Genomic DNA, 16,883 nt, shown 5'->3' on the forward strand with positions numbered 1-16,883 from the left:
CCTGCTGGGATTTGTAAAAACTCTACTTTTTTAATTTTGCCTTCAGTACTCTCAAAGCACTTTTCTCCCAGCTTATATAATAGCAATTTCAAAGCATTCTCCATCAAGCACAATCAGGAGGGAGAAGGGGATGGAGTGTTGACAGTAGTATACTCATTATGGGCATTCATTTTTCTTTCCATTTTCTAAAAACAATCATTGGAATATATTATTAACTTGGTACCTTACTCATATCTGCCTCTGCATTGTGTCATGTTTCCTTAAAATTCTATTATCATCATTTCCTAAATGACTAGTAATTAGCTGAGTAGGGGGGAGAAACTGCAAACAAAATCCGTCTATCATACTTTCTTTTTTCTTAAAGCCTCTCTACTTTCTTTGATTTGTGATCATGAATAAAAGGTGGTTAATGATTCTAGACTTTGGTCCTTACTTCTGAGAGCTCCTCGTGTGTTCATGATTATAAGTGGTAATATTGGTCAGATGCCTGAAGCATCGCCACCCTTGACATGGAAATACAGTGAATATGAACTTTCGATCTCTATAGGAAAACCTGGAAACTGCTCTCTGGGCAGCGTTCTCTAGAAAAAGATTTTTCAACCTCTGCATTATTAACATTTTGGACCAGATAATTCTTTGTTGTGTGGGCTGGCCTATGCATTGTAGGATATTTAGCAGCATCTTTGGCTTCTATCCACTAGATGCCAGTAGCACCTCCCCAGTTCTGACAATCACAAATGCCTCCAGATATTGTCAAGTGTCCCCTAGGGAAAGACTTGGCTTCAGGTGAGGATCACTGCTCTAGAGGAAGCCAGTGGTATTTCTAGGCTCTTAAATTTTCAGGTTTGGCATAGGAGGTATGTGGTACAAAGTTTAGCAAGATAGACAGATGTTGAAAATGGAAGAGAAAAATAGTACCAATAAAAATGTGACTTCCACTCTGAAGGAGGGAGGAAGTCCCCATCAGACAGTAGCCAAAGATCCACTTCTAATCCATGGACATGAAGATAAAAAAGAGTGGTTGTTCAAGTTGGCTCTTGGCACAACATCATAGACACTCAATGTATGATGGCTTACTGATTAGCAGATGTTCCATTGTAATAGGACAGCTACCTTTTTTTAAAAAGATAAATGCATTTTTTATCAGACTATTTCTTGCCAGATCCAAACCACTTCAGCTTAACAAAAATCTTTCAGGTCTATCTATTACCAGAGATTTTTGGATATAAATTCATGATTATAGGTGTCTTTAGTGGCAATCATTGGGGTGGGAGAGATAAGGGAGACAGATGATTTTTCTCAGGTGAAGGGAACAGCTCTGTTAGGGACATAGATCTTAGTAAGTGGAATCTGAAGAAAAGTTTCAAGTATTCAACAGTAGCATAGATTTCCAAGTAGACATCTGGAACCATAACAGAATTTATCTTACAAAAAAAAAGGAGGGCATGTAAATCGTTCAGCAGTGTGCGAAGAAGTTAAATTATCTGATTTTTCCAAAGTAGTTTCAAATGGCATAGACCTAAAGGGAAACAGCTTTAATTGAAGATGAAATATACAAAATAAAATAGGAGTTATTAAAGTATTAAAGTTAAAACCCTTAATAACCAGTATCACTCTAATTACATACAGCTAAATTTAGAGCAGAATTTTTAAGCTAAAGATTATGAGATGGTAAGGAAATTAGAAACGCATTCTGCAATCAGTGTTTGTGTTACAGGATCAGAATGGATCTCAGGGAAAGACATCAAGCTGAGTTAGGAAATCTGGATTCTAGTCTTAACTGTTTAATAGAAAATTTTATGACTATGGACAAGTCATCTAACCTTCTGTTTTCACGCAATGAAAGGATTATATTATGCCTGTGATACTTCTTTCAGGTCTATGCTTTTCTGATTATCTTTATAAGTTGGGTAGTTAGTGCCACAATGTAGCCACCCTAGTATGATAAGGGCTATGCTGTGTCACAGAACCTGATTGCTTCTAGTCAATCATTTCTTTTCAGGTTCTGTGGCTGAGGCACTGACTGGAAGTAGTGGATAGAGTGAAGAAGCTCTGAGTTTAGAAATCGAGACATCATTGCATTGATGATCCATCAACCTGGGTCTCCCTCAACTTTCTGCCTCTCCTCATGTATAGTCCAGTAGAGTGGCTCTCTCACAATTTAAGAAATAAGGCAGAATTGTTTTAGTTATTTTTGCTCTTGTTCTATTTTATATTTCTGTACTTCCTCATCTCTCCATTCATGTCTAAATTCATTATATTCTGGCTTGTTTGTCCTCACTACATTTAACTGTTGTCAGGTAACCCATTAATTCTTAGTTGCCAAATCCAGTGTGTTTTTGAGTCTTCTTCATACTCGCCCTCTTTGTATGGTTTTTGGCACTATCTTTTCCCTATCTCAGAACACTCTTCTCCTTTGGCTTCAGGTTTACTACCCACTCATGCTTCTCTCTGGTTGTCCTTTCTCTTTCTCCTTCCCAGGCTCCCTGCTTCTTCTTCTAGTCCTCACTGTTGATGGTTCTCAAGGGTTCCATGTGCTGCCCATTGCTATTCTCAGTACATATATTCTCCCTGGGAGAATTTCTTAGAAAGCTTTATTGAGATATAATTCACATACCATACAATTTTCCCATTAAAGTGTGCAATTCAGTGGTTCCTCACTATTTTCATAGAAATGTACAATTATCACCCCCCATCAATTTTCATCATTTCAAAAAGAAATCCCACAACCTTTAGCTATCACCACCTATTTCCCTGTTTTCCCCAACTCTATGCAGTTGCTAATCTACTTTGTCTCTATAGATTCACTTATTCTTCACATTTCATTTAAATGAAATCATACAATATGTGGTCTTTGTGACTGGCTTCTTTCCCTTAGCATAATGTTTCAAAGTTCATCCACATTGTAGCATATATCAGTGTTCATTTCTTTTTCGTTGTTGAATAATGCTACATTTTATGGATATACCATGCTTTATTTGTCCATTCATTAGTTGATGTGCATTTAGATTGTTTCCATCTTTTGGCTATTAAGATAGCACTGCTGTGAACATTCGTGTACAAGGTTGTGTGTGGATGTATGTTTTCATTTGTCTTGGATATGTCCCTAGCAGTGGAATTGCTGGGTCTCATTCATTTCTAAGGCTTTATTCACAATGTCTGTGCAGGTTCACTTCTGAGTCTGTATCTCTAGTTCAGATTCCTTCATACCACAAGCTTCAGTTATATATAGCCACATACCTGCTGAAACTGCCTCCTGGATATTCTGTAGACACTTTCAAAGACAACATATCCCAAACCAAGCTCACCTTCCTCTAAAATTGCTTTCAGTCCCCGAATTATTTATGTCTGTTCATGCCCCCGCATACGTCTACCTATTTCACTTGCCTCTCCCTCTTTCTCCCTACTTATATTCAGTCCACACTTTATCCTGCCACTTTATCTCCTCTGTGTTCCTCAAGTCTGTCCTCTCAATTCCCTCCCTCATCTGCCCTACTTCAACAATTCCCTCCTAGGTTACTACGGTTGAGCTGGTATTCTTGCTTTTAGTTTTGTCTTTCTCTAATCCAAAATCCACAAGTGTGATTCTTCTAAGACTTAAATCTGAACCTGCCACTCCCCTACTTAGACTCTTCAATAACTCAGCACTACATAGACAATTAAGGCAAACTCTATAGCATGGCCCCCTTCCCAAATGTTTCTCTTGCCAATCCCTGTCTGATGCTTCAAGCTCCAACAACTTTTAAAATGTAGTTTCTGACTTGCACTGTCCTGCTTTTACCTTATGTGCATTTCTGAATACTGTTCCCTGACTGCAGTGTGCTTTCCCTCTTGCCTTCATCATCCACACCCCACCCCTCCTCTCACTTTGTTTCTGTTATTGATATTCATCTTTTAGGGTCCATGGACCCTCCTCCAGGAATCTCTCCCTTACCCCCCTCTCTCTTTCCACCCCAAGCAGGGTTAAGTGCCCTTACTCTGTATTGACATCATAACCAATAATATTTCTATCAGCACATTTACCACATTATGTTTCTTTCCCATTGACTTCTCTCCCATTGACTTCTTGATTTCTGAGGGCATTAACAGTGTTTTATCCACAGCATCTAACATTAGTACCTGGAATATAATATTTGTTAAATTAATGATATGTGTCCATACCTCTGATCACTACAAAACTCAACTTCCAGGCATTTCTAAACTTAGCACTTTGATCCACTTACTGGAATCCAGATACCAGAATGTTCAATTCTTCCTTTTATGTGAGTAGGCCTTCTCCTTAAACCATAGTTCTTACCTACTCACTCACCCAAAGTATTTTACCTTACCTCACATTTTATTATGTGCTTGTCCTCCGTTATCAGTGATGTTAAGAAGAGGCAATAGTCTTATTGATACAAGGGCCTTAGAACACAGTACGTTTTGTGTTCTAATGTAGCAAAGGTTCTTTTTTCCTCACTCATGAACCACCATATGGGTCCCTTTTTTATGACTCCTTCCTTGAGACTCATCACAATTGCCATCCACTTGGTAGGCATCTTTCCTTCTCCTGAACTGCTATACAACTTATGGTCAAATATTAATGTGCCTTATAATGTCCCACCTACATCTAAAATTCAGATGAAAATTCTTTGAACAAGTTGACAGAATCATAGGGGCTGAAGCTGGGCCCATGGACACTTTATGGGCATGATTGTGGGTCAAGGACGCTAGAGACATTCATAACAGCTCTTTCAAGGAATTCCAAGAGACGAAGTCATAGTAGGAAACATGGTGGTCAAGTGTAAATGGAGAGGGATGAGGAGAGGAAGTGAAGCAAGAAGGATAAATGGAACACAAGAAGCCAATATCCAAATGTATAAGGAGGTGTGAATTAGAAAATGAGATGACCAAGTCTGAATATTTTTCTGTACCCCAGAGGAAGGAGTGTCATAAAATTTTTGGTCTTGAAATCAGGATTCTATCCTGAATGGTTGAGGCAGGAGTGTGATAAATAGGTGTCATGGCACATGCAATGGAGACATTTGAAGAGATCTCCTAGAGCACTCCATTAAAAAGAAATTAAAGACGAAGGCCAGGCCTAGTCAGTCATGCCAATAGAAGGAGAAGAGCAAAATCACATGTTTACCATTACTGACTTGAAGCACAGCTTTGGGGTACTATGTATATATTGCACTCTATTTTAATTGTTAATGTGTGTCTTTTCTCCTTAATTAAACTCTAAGTTCTCTGGTGATACATACTTCTTATATCCTCCATAATGCATGGTACTCAAAACAATTCTAGAGCAAATACATTAACACATACTTTGGGGGAACTTCTCTTTTGTGAAAAATTAAAACAAGAGGCAATTGGGAAAATGGCAATATTTTCTATCAGTGGCTCACGAATCAGTAACTGTTTTGTTTCATAATATGTGAAAATATGCAATTTGAATAGGACCTCATTCATGTATCAGAAAAAAACATTTAATAAGTGAAATATATCAAAGAATTTATTATGGATTTCTGTACAAGGATACTTCTGTATTCTCATCCATGGTCTTTAGTTTCCTAATTCACCCTGCACTTTACTTAGGACCAATATAAAATTGAACTAGCTCATTAAATACTGTTTCTGGTATTTTTGTTTCATGTATTTAAAAGTATTTGGATACATAAAGAGTAACATATAACTTGCTAACACTGGAGACATTTCCCTCTAAGGCACCAAAATTAAATCTTTCTTTTAAGAGACAAAATTTGCTATAATATTGCTTTGGTTTAGCTTTTTTATTACTTAGTTCTTTTATCATGTTGGAGTAATAAGTGGTACATTATAAAAAAAATTATAACAAAAAGAAATAATGCAACAAATTTTAGAGGTTGCAGAATGAAATTGCTAAACTTTTGCAAATAAATAAGAGTATTTCAGACTGTAACTCACACGATCTACCTTATGATGGTCCTCGTTTTTCTCTGAGATCCAACCTAACATAGTTCAGCTGAGAAAAGTAATTTCTTTAGGTTTTCTAATATGAAAATGAGAAAGAATGTATGACAACCTTAAGCAAATATATGTGGTGTTAAAATACTTAGCTTATTTACATAGTTTAAAACTGTGTTTTTTGTTAACTGTTATTTTATTTACTAGAATCCGATTATCATTGAAACATGATTTAATAGAAAGCACATTGAGCCAAGAAAAAAGGAGGCTTGCATTCTAGCCCCGTTTATAAAGCTGAACTACAGAGCCAAAGTAAAAATATTCCATGTAGTTATAAACTTGCAAAACAGGTCTTTATCAAGAAGATTCCTCTCCCATGTCTACAAAGTGGTTCACAGACTTTCATAAAGTAGAGACCAACGTAGAGTAACTCTTTTTATTTTTCCAAGTGATTACATTAAAAAAGTAAAATTATCATCTATAATTTTTATCATTTAATAATAGAAAGACATTTTAATACAGAATGTAGAAAGGCTATAATTTCAGCGTTAAACAAAAATATAACATTTAACTTTATGAAAAGGTTATATATTGTTATTATTTTTCTCATTTTTCCTCAGACACCATTACAGACTACTAATTTATACCATTTATATAAATAACTGAGGATTTGCCAAATACCATGTATATTTGAATACTAAGTCCAAACCTTAATGATTCTTTTGAAAATTATTTTAAAATAATAAATAGCACAGAAAATATAGGAATTGTCCTTTATTTTGGTTTCTACAAATCTAAGATGGAGATTATTAAATTAATAATGCATTTTTGAGGCATTGACTACATGGCAAATCATGTCTTTATTTCAGATTGATTTTCCAGCTACCAAGTGGGAATATATGAAACTTGATTCTGAAGACAGTAGAAGTGATCTTGAAGAACCACCGAAAGAGTGTTTAAAACATATTGCCAGACTTTCACAGAAACAGTCTCCCTTACTGTAAGTGACCCAGATCTTGTGAGTCAATGTTGCCTGCTGTTCATGATACCATCAATCATATTGGAAGTATTCATAACTTTAAAGAGTGAACCTTCCTTCCCACATAACTACTTTCATTTCTTAAAGTCACATGTGTTGGATTATAATTAATGCTTAGGAGCTAAATTAGTAATTTTGCATGTTTTTTAAAGTTCTTTTTTTCTGTGGCATTTAGCAACTTTAATCAAAGAAAAGAATAAAAAGATTGGAAATCATTCAGTTCAAAACAAAGAAGAGAGTGATTAGATATATATCACCGTTTAACATGGATAAACTATTGCTGAACCATTCTCCAAGTTGGTGGAAGGTTGCTTTAGTAAACAGGAAAAAGCAAAATTTAATTATCCTGGCAGAATAAAAAAGTACAGAAATAAATCATGTTTTAATAGCACTAAATTAGTGACTATGGAGTACTTAAATAGTGTCCAACAGTAATTCTCTGAATAAAACCAAAATCCCCGAAAGAACTGTGGGAGAATTAATGGCATTCATTCTTACTACATGGCAATATCTGAGCCACAGCTAATTGTGCTCATTAATAACATTCCCAAAGCGTAAAACTAAGAAAGTAATTATAGATGTACTGTGGTAAGATATATAACATGACATTTTATTCCAAGAATGAGAAATCACTCAAAGGTTTTGAACAGGGAAGTCATGTGATCTGAATAATCTTTTTGAATGTTCCTTTTGACCACATGTTGAAGAATGGATTGGAGAAGAAGTAAGAGTGGAAGCAAGCAGTACAGCAAAGAAGTTAATGTAATATTTTGGGCAAGAGATCACGGTGGCTAGAACTAGAGTGATGGCAGTGGACATAGGTAGAAATGGCTAGATTTGGGAGACATATTTTGGAAATTGAGAAGACATGACTTTATGATTAATAGTTATTAGAGAGTAAGCCAGTTGAGAAACTAAGGAATCAATTAAATCAATGGAGAATCTAAGGTTTTGAATTGATCAACTGGGCAGATGTTAGAGTCATTTTCTAGAGAAAGAGTAAGTTTGGGCCATCCTAAAACTGAGGCGTTGAGGGTGATCAAGAGTTCTGTTTTGGATAATCTTGTTACTGCCTTGTTCTCTAATTTCAACTCATATTACTCTTTTCCTTGTTTACTTCAAGCCAGGAACATTAGTCTCCTTCATATACTTCAAATATGCTGGTCCCTCTCCCATATCAAGAGCTTTTTATTTGGTGTTCCCCTTACCTGAAACACCCCTTCCTCAGTTCTTCCCGTGACTGAATCGTCTCATCCTGTAGGTCTTTGCTTAAATGTGATCTTCTCAAAAAGGCCTTCCTTTTCTTTTTTTTTTTTCTTTTTTTTTTGAGGAAGATTGACTCTGAGCTAACATCTGCTGCCAATCCTCCTCTTTTTGCTGAGGAAGATTGGCCTTGAGCTAACATTTGTGCCCACTTCCTCTGCTTTATTTGTGGGACACCTGCCACAGTCTGGCTTGATAAGCAGTGCTTAGGTCTACACCCGGGATCCCAACTGGTGAACCCTGGGCCACCAAAGTGGAGCATGTGAACTTAACTGCTATGCCACCGAGCCCATCCCAAAAAGACCTTCTTTGATCACCCTAGCTAATGAAGTTTTTCTCTCTTTACTCTCTTATCACCTTTTATGTTATCACAATTAACACAATCTATTATCACCTTGTTCATTAATGTGGTTTTTTTTTATTGTCCTCCTTATTAATTTGTAAGAACTGGGAGAAGAAGGAACTTTTATCTCATTTATCATTATTTTTCCATTGCACTACTCTAAGCCTGATAAATAATATGTGTAAAATAAATATGTTATAATGAATAAACTTCCTTTGCATGGTGTCTGATATAGAAAGTTACCTTGAAGATTGAAGATGATGGAAGATTCTCATAGTCCTCATGACACGTATTTTGATGCTCCATTGTTGTACTACTGTCGTCTTAGCTAGGTGAAGCATCTTCTTCTACTACTTACTCAAAACTACAAAACCTTACATTTAACAGCTGTGTCACATATCAGAGGCAAATATATTTGTAATGAGATACTTTTAAAATGTGAAAAAAATGCCATGCTTTGAAATTTTAAATATATTCAACAAGAAAAGGTTAAAACCACCCAATAAATAATCACAGTATCTGCCTTTAAATATTATAGGTTTGTGTTTTTAAATTAACCCCAGTGAATTATAACTTGCTTTATACTTCAGTGTCTATTTAACTGAATAGTTTATATGTAAGATAAGCAACATTTTCCCCGTTTCACCCACTCAAATACAATTATTAATGCTCAGTATAGTACACTTCCATTCTGGACTGTGAAAACAGATGGAGAACAGCCTTCAATGTGATAAAACTTGTGTTAGAATCATATCAACTTCAGTTCCAAAATATCACATTTTATCATTTGGTTGGTGACTTATTTTTTTTCAAATTGACAAAATGTAATCAGAGTCAGGAAGTTTAGTCTCAATGAAATTCAAGGAAAAATCTACCTATAATATTTGTAAAACTTTTTAAAAATTTCTTCTTGATGCCAACTAAAAAAGTCTTTCTACGTATGAAGAATATCCAAAAGGGAAAGATATAAAAACATTTGTTTTGAAAGAAACGAATACTTCCACTTCCAGCCATGAAGGATGCCTATTACTGGACTAATCCTCCTGACTTAAAGAAATATGACACAAGAAAAAGACATACGAGACACCCGTACATTGAACATACAGGGCTGGAGGTGAGCCCGTGAATAAAGCGTCTTTCGGCACAGAGGCACTTTCTACATCATGGTTCTGGGAGGTATAATTAAAGAAGAGCATGCTGGTCTTGCTGAGATTTAAAAAAAAAGACAAAGATCAGAGTTGAATGATGCTAAGGCAGGTGGAATTTCTAGAGCATTATAGTAGAGAGAAGGAAGACATACAGGATGGAACTTACAAAATATGTGTTGGGGTCCCCATATCTATTTAGCAGAGTACTAAGCTACTCATGAGCAGGTGGAGATTTTGTAGGGCCTCACTACAAGGACATGTGAAATAAACGTAGATTCTAGAGGTTGCACAATACCGGGAGACATAGAAATTCTGACCAGTAAGAATGGAGAAAGATCACAGAACACCCCAGGTGTTTAACAAAGAAGCCAGAAAGATGCATATTAGGAGTAAGTGTGCTGTAGCCCAAGATTAAGGATTATGCTAGGCTTAACATTACAAATGATAAAAACATGTCTCAAAAGGATAAAGCTGATGTGCTGGTAATTAAACTGCCTGCTAAAAAAAATTGAAACATTCAACATCCAAAATATGGCAAAATGCAGACTCTCAACAATGTAGCATTTTAAATGCTTAGCATACGATCAATAATTGTTAGATATAGGAAGAGTCAGAAATCTATAACCATAGCCTGGGATGTGGGGAAGCAGTTAACAGAAATGGACCCAAATATTTTTAAATCAGCAGATAATAACTTCAATAGAACTGTTACAAAGACATTTACGGATTTAAAGAAAAAGATATATATGAGTGGACAAGTGAAGTCTCAGTAAAAACATGGAAATTTAAGAACTGAAAAACACAATATCTAAATTTAAAAGCCATCACTGGAAAGGCTTAACAGAGTTCATACTGAGGAATAAAAGAACAGTGAACTTGAAGGAGGGGCAATAAAAATTATCCATGTTGAAGTACAGAAAAAAAAAAGTGTCCTAAAAATAGTGATAGAGCTTTGTGGCCTAGAGGACAGTAGCAAGCAGTATATTATATGTGTATTGGACACACAGGAGAAGAAAGAGAGATTGAGGCAAAAAAAATTAGAGATAACCAAAATTTTACAAATTTGATTAAAAAAAATCAACCCACAGATGTAAGAAGTTTAGCAACTCCCAAGCAAGTGTACATGTGCATGCTTGCACACACACACACCACCTAAGCACATTATAGTCAAATTTCTGAAAACTAAAGATAAAGATGAAAATTTTTTAAAGCATCAGAGAAAATGAGCAAATTGGCATACAGTGGAACAACTATAATATTAACTGCAGTTTCTCATTAGAATCAATGGAATCCAAAAGACAGTAGAACATCACCTTACATCTTGAAAGGGGAAGAGATAATCTATTAAGTTAGAATTCTATAACCAGTAAAATTATATTTCAAAAATGAAGGCAACATGAAACATTTTCAACTAAACACAGCTGAGGTAGTTTATTATCAGCTCAGTTGTACTATCAGAAATATTAAAGGAAATGCTTCAAGCTGAAAGAAACTCAAATCTACAAGAATAAATGAAAAGCACCATAAGGGGAAAATATGTAGGTAATAAAAATACTTTCATTTTTAATTTTTTTATGAGGAAGATTGGCCTTGAGCTAACACCTGTTGCCAATCTTCCTCTTTTTGCTTGAGGAAGACTGTCACTGAGCTAACATCTGTGCCAGTCTTCGTCTATTTTATGTGGGATGCTGCCACAGCATGGCTTGATGAGCAGTGCTAGGTCTGCACCTGGGATCCGAACCTGCAAACCCTGGGCCACTGAAGCAAAGCAAGTGAACTTAACCACTATGCCACCAGGCTGGCCCCAAAAATACTTTTATTTATACATCTATTAATTCCTTTAAAAAATAACCATTTAAAGCAAAGATAATAACAATGTATGCTGAGATTATAATGTATAAAAATAAAATGTATAACAACTACAATAAGGATAAGAAATGGAAAATGGTAGTATACTGTTCTAAGGTTCTTATATTGTACATAATGCAGTGTATAATTTGTGGTTGGCTGTGATATGCTAAAAAAGAATATTGTAACCTCTAGAGAAACCACACTGGCCAAATTTTAAGCATACGTTTAAAAGTCAAGAAGACAAAAGTGAAATACAAAAAAAAAAGAAAGAAAATCCAAAAGAAGACAGGAAAGGGATGAAAAAAATGGTGTAGACACACACACAAAAACAAATAGCAATATGGTTGAGTTAGGCCCAACCATATCAATATTATGTTAAATATAAACGTAATAAAAAATCCAGTTAAAAGGCAAAAATTGTCAGCCTATGTTACAAAAGTAATATCTAACTTTATACTGTTTACAGGCACATATATTAAATATTAGGATTCAGCTAGATTAAAATTTAAAGAATGGAAAAGGATATACAAGAAAAATTGTATCGTCTTGATAGGTTTGGTAACAACATTTGACAAAGTTCAACATCCAACCATGATAAAAACTCACAAGACTTAGAATAGAATAGAATGGAGCTTCCTCAACCTTAAAATCCTACCTTAACTTTAGACCTATGAAAAAATCTAGAGTAAACGTCCTATTAAGTGGTTGGTGCAAGAATAAATACTTTCCCCTTAAGGTTCAGAAAAAAAGCAAGGGTGTCTGCCTAAATATTTCTCTTCAATGTTGTACTGGAAGTCCTAGCTGTGCATTATGGCAAGAAAAAGAAATTTTAAGTGTGTATAAATTGGGCAGAAAGAAATAAAACTGCCTCTATTTTCAGATGACATGATTATGTAAGATCATAGTACTTGAGATCAATGTACAAAATGCACTTGTATTCCAGTGAAAAATAGAAGATAAATTTTATCTTAAAATTCTATCTATAATAGCAAAAACTCTACACTAAAAAGTGCAAAACTTTGCTAAAAGAATTAAAGAAAACCTAAGTAAATAGAAAGATATATCATGTCATTAATGAGAATACTCCTGATTGTTAAGATGACCGTTCTAATTCTCCCCAAATTAGTAGTATGGGTACCGCTATACACTCATTAAAATGGATAATATTTTTCAATGGGCAAAAATGAAGTGTTGGCAAGAATGTGGTACGATTGGAACTATCATACTCTATACATAATAATGTAAAATTTTACAACCACTTCAGAAAACAGTTTCTTCAAAAGATGAGCAAGCACCTGATATACAACCCAGTCATTCCCTTCCTAGGTGCTTCTTAGGATACGTGAAAAATACATCCATACAAACACATGCACACAAATATTCACAGCAGCTGTATAATATCTTAAAACAAGAAACAACTGAAATGTCCGTCAAGTAGGAGAAAGCATAAGCAAATTGTGACATATTCATACAAAGGTAGAATACTCGTTATTAATAGGAATGAACTACTGATACCCTCAACAATATGGCTAATTTCAAAAACGTTATATTGAGTGAAAGAAATGATAAAAGAGTATTTATTCTATGATTCCATTTATATGAAGTTCTAAAATAGGTAATATTAATCTATAGTGAAATAAATCATACCAGTGTTTGCCTTTGGTGGCATGAGAAAACTGTTTTATATCTTGAAAGGAGTGTGGTTTTTATTCGGTAAATGCATTTGTTAAAATTTATTGAACTGAATCTGTGTGTTCCCTTTTATGTAAATTATGCTTCAATAATAGAAGGTAAAAGAAAAAAGCACTATTCAATATAGGGACAAAAAGGAATTTAATCAGAACAAAATAATTTGTTTCGGTAATTTAATAATAATTTTGTTATGAAATTTTTCCTTCTGAGGGCTTTCTGGTGGAGAAGGTAGTGTCAGAACAGGAAAGGAGCCCAAACATACCTTAAAAATCATCTCTAGTCCAATCCTTTCCTTTTGCGGATGAAGATGGCTTCAAAAGAAATTGTAGAGAAATACTGACTTTTAAAATCTTTTGATATTTCTCCTTATCTTTCTTGGGAGTTTTAGCTAATTTAAACTAAGCAACAGAGTGTGAGTTTGGAGGAGACAGTGTTCAAAAGCTGTCATTGTCATGTGAGAAATACTGTCCTCCAGTTGAACTGTGGTTCTGAATGCCTGCTGGAGTGTGAGCAAAACACGAGAAACTGTCAGTGAGTCAACGGCCCTAGTCCTGGACTTCATCTTCTGCTTGAGACCACTCTCCATGGGGAAATACTTGGGCATTTAAGGAAGTCCTGTTCACTAGCATTTTAACTCCAAACTTCCAGCAAACTCTGCGAATTTAAAGCCAGAATCCAGGGATGAATTGAGATCTTTGTTTTTGAAGTTGAGAGCAAAGACTTCCAGAACTCTGATGAAACTTGCTTTGAGATGAAGGACTGTTGTCTTCAAAATATGCCATTTCTTCACAAGCCCACTTGGATCTAAGTTAATTTGTAAAGAAAGTAAACGGTTGATTACTTCTGTTCTAAGTAGGACGTGTTGCAGAATTCAGATAAACTTGGCCTACTCTAAAGGAGATAGAGATTTTGCCAACCAAAATGACTTTTTTAAAAAGTGGCAAGGATAAAAGTGAGGAAAGATAAATATGAATTGTCTGAACTAAAGTTTATTTTCTATAGAACAATAAAGTTAATGGGAAATAAACAGATGAAATAACCTATCAAACTGTCCCAAGAAGATAAAGGACTTGTTTTCCAAAATAAAATAAAATAAAATTCAAAGAACTGGAGTAAGATTTTGTACTTTGTGTTTACAGCAACATTTGTTAGTATAGCAAACTCTGGTAAATTGCAGTTTTCAATCTGGTTTTGCAGACTCTCCGAGGAAAAGAGAAGATACTTATGGTTTTATCGCTTCTACTGCAATAATGAAAACTGCTCCCTTCCTTTGGTCCTGGGTAGTGCCCCTGGATGGGATGAAAGAACTGTTTCAGAAATGCATGACATTTCGAGAAGATGGAAATTTTCTCACCCTTTGGAGGCACTTGGACTTTTGACCTCCAGGTAAGAATTGCATAACAAGCATGATATTACCGATGAGAAAAATTCGTTTGAAGAGAAGAAATACAGGACTATATGATTAATTCAATAGCTATTTTGTTTGCTCCCAATTTCAATAGCTGTGGCTTTTAAGTTTAGATAAATGTAAATTATGAATGTAAATTTTAAATAAATCTAAGCTATAATTGTGTCTTCTGTACTAAACTTTAAGTATAATTAATGGCCATAGTTTCATAAATGAACAGAGTCTAGTTGATCTTACAGAAATAACAAAAAAATTAAATAGGGAGAAATAAAGTTCTCTACTCCTCCCCCTCTCAGAAAAGTCCTTAAAAATTGGAACCATATCTTTTACTATTGCAATATGCAAAGTGTGGCAAAATACCCTGCTTATAGTAGGTGTACAATTAATATGCCAGCGATAATCACAAGAATAAAAGGAAAAAATCTGTCCCTTATGTACTTTCCAAATCTTCCCTCAGATTGAAATGCACAGGGGTGGGGGTTGGGAGGTGGGTAATGACGCCTTCTAGTTAAGGAGAAGCATGTGGGAACATGTGTGGTAGCTGCCTCTGGTTTGGGGAAGCAGCTCTTCCTTGGTTTCTATTTTATATTCAAAGCCGAGAAGAGATATTTTAAATCTGTCTTGATAGCATCTGCTCACTGATGCCATGAAGAAAGTCTGCAATCTCTAGAATCAGAGAAGCATTGTGGAACCCAGTTCTGTTCTGAATTCTCTCTCAAGGTCCTGACAGAAGGAGAAAGGTGGGATAGAGAGTGACACAAAGGACTTTTTGAACTGATTTATTTAGGGTTATTTAAAATTAGTGTCCTTACAAAAATTCTGGGGTGGGAAAGGAGGAGAAAGAGTTTTCTTTTTCTATTATTTGTAAGAGTTACTAGCTTCCTCTCAATTCTCCAAGTTCAAAATTTACAAATTATTTTAGAATCCTACATTTTTTGTGTCTTTCACATTGAAGATTTTACTAAATTTAGTGGTATCTTCTGTTAATTAATGTGTGCCCAGATGCCCATTCTTCCTTTATAGCGGATAGGTGGATGGGTGGATGGATAGATAGATAGATAGACAGATAGATAGATAGATAGATAGATAGATAGATGATAGATAGATAGGTGGATAGAATTTTTCTGTTAGTTGAGCTTGGAGCTTTTTCTGTTGTAAGGCTTCATCTCTGGATCCATCCTTGACCTTGCCAGGTCGACTTGACCACTTCTGTCTGCCTAGTACAGTACTCAATTACTTTATGAGTTACATTTTATTATAATGTGTTTACATGCAACATGTGAAACGTGCAATTTTGCCCACATTAAAATGAGAGCTACTTAAGGCAAAACAGATCATCTTAGTGTTTCTGTTCCAGGGGCTTAATAATGCCAGAGTCATAGTAATTACTCAATATTGAATCAATCAGTTTCTAAAATATATTACAATTATTTGTACCTTATTTTAACATTTTAATTATGTTATTTGAGGGAATCATCTATTATCTTTATTTCCCACATTACCTTGTACAGTTGAATGAATTAAGAAATAATGATATGGTAAAAAAATCAATTAACAATTGATTGGTTTCGTTGGGAGCTTTCAGTTCATACCTGTGTTTCAAGACCCTTCTGGAAAAGACAAATTCTGATTTTCACCTTACTCCTAACCTCTTTTTCTGATTTAGAAATTTAAGAATAGCCAAAATCTGCAAAATCTTTTGCTAATTTCTAGTTTTCTTTTACTCAAGTAAAAATTAGAATATTAGCACATTATTATTTTGTCATTCTTGAACTCGTTAGCTAATAGAAAGTTGGTTCAAAATGTGAAAGTAGTAATTTACAGAATAAGAGAAAATATTGGTGTCATATATCTAATAAGGGAATTGTATCCAGAATATATAAATACTTTTACAACTCAACAATAAAAAGATAAATAACCCAATTTTTAAATACTCAAAAGATCTGATTAGATATTTCCCCAAAGAAAATACACAAATGTTTAACAAGCACATGAAAAGATGGTCAGTATTATTAACCACTAGGTAAATGCAAATGAAAGCCACAAGATACCAATTTACATTCACTAGGCTGGCTATAATTAAAAAGAAAGACAATAAAAAGTGCTGGCAAAGATGAAGAGAAATTCCAAAACTCATATATTGCCGGTAAGAATGTAAAATGGTGCAGCCACTTTGGAAAACAATTTGTCAGTTCTTTAAATGTAAAACATTAA

The 16,883-nt window shown here is 34.8% G+C and overlaps 1 protein-coding gene across 13 annotated transcripts in view; it reads left to right on the plus strand.

The window, feature by feature from the left end:
- Positions 1 to 16,883, plus strand: part of PIK3C2G (phosphatidylinositol-4-phosphate 3-kinase catalytic subunit type 2 gamma) — a 514,208-nt gene that overhangs the window by 285,271 nt on the left and 212,054 nt on the right. For all 13 annotated transcript variants that reach the window (XR_011496940.1, XR_011496939.1, XM_070494347.1 and 10 more), the window contains 2 exons: positions 6,795 to 6,925; positions 14,459 to 14,647. Coding sequence is in view for 11 of the 13 variants with exons in the window: in XM_070494347.1 (XP_070350448.1) it covers positions 6,795 to 6,925; positions 14,459 to 14,647 (320 nt within the window). In the remaining 2 variants the exon portion in view is untranslated. The remainder of the gene's footprint in view (positions 1 to 6,794; positions 6,926 to 14,458; positions 14,648 to 16,883) is intronic.

Source organism: Equus asinus, chromosome 22, assembly GCF_041296235.1.
Source record: "Equus asinus isolate D_3611 breed Donkey chromosome 22, EquAss-T2T_v2, whole genome shotgun sequence".
Classification (NCBI taxonomy): domain Eukaryota; kingdom Metazoa; phylum Chordata; class Mammalia; order Perissodactyla; family Equidae; genus Equus; species Equus asinus.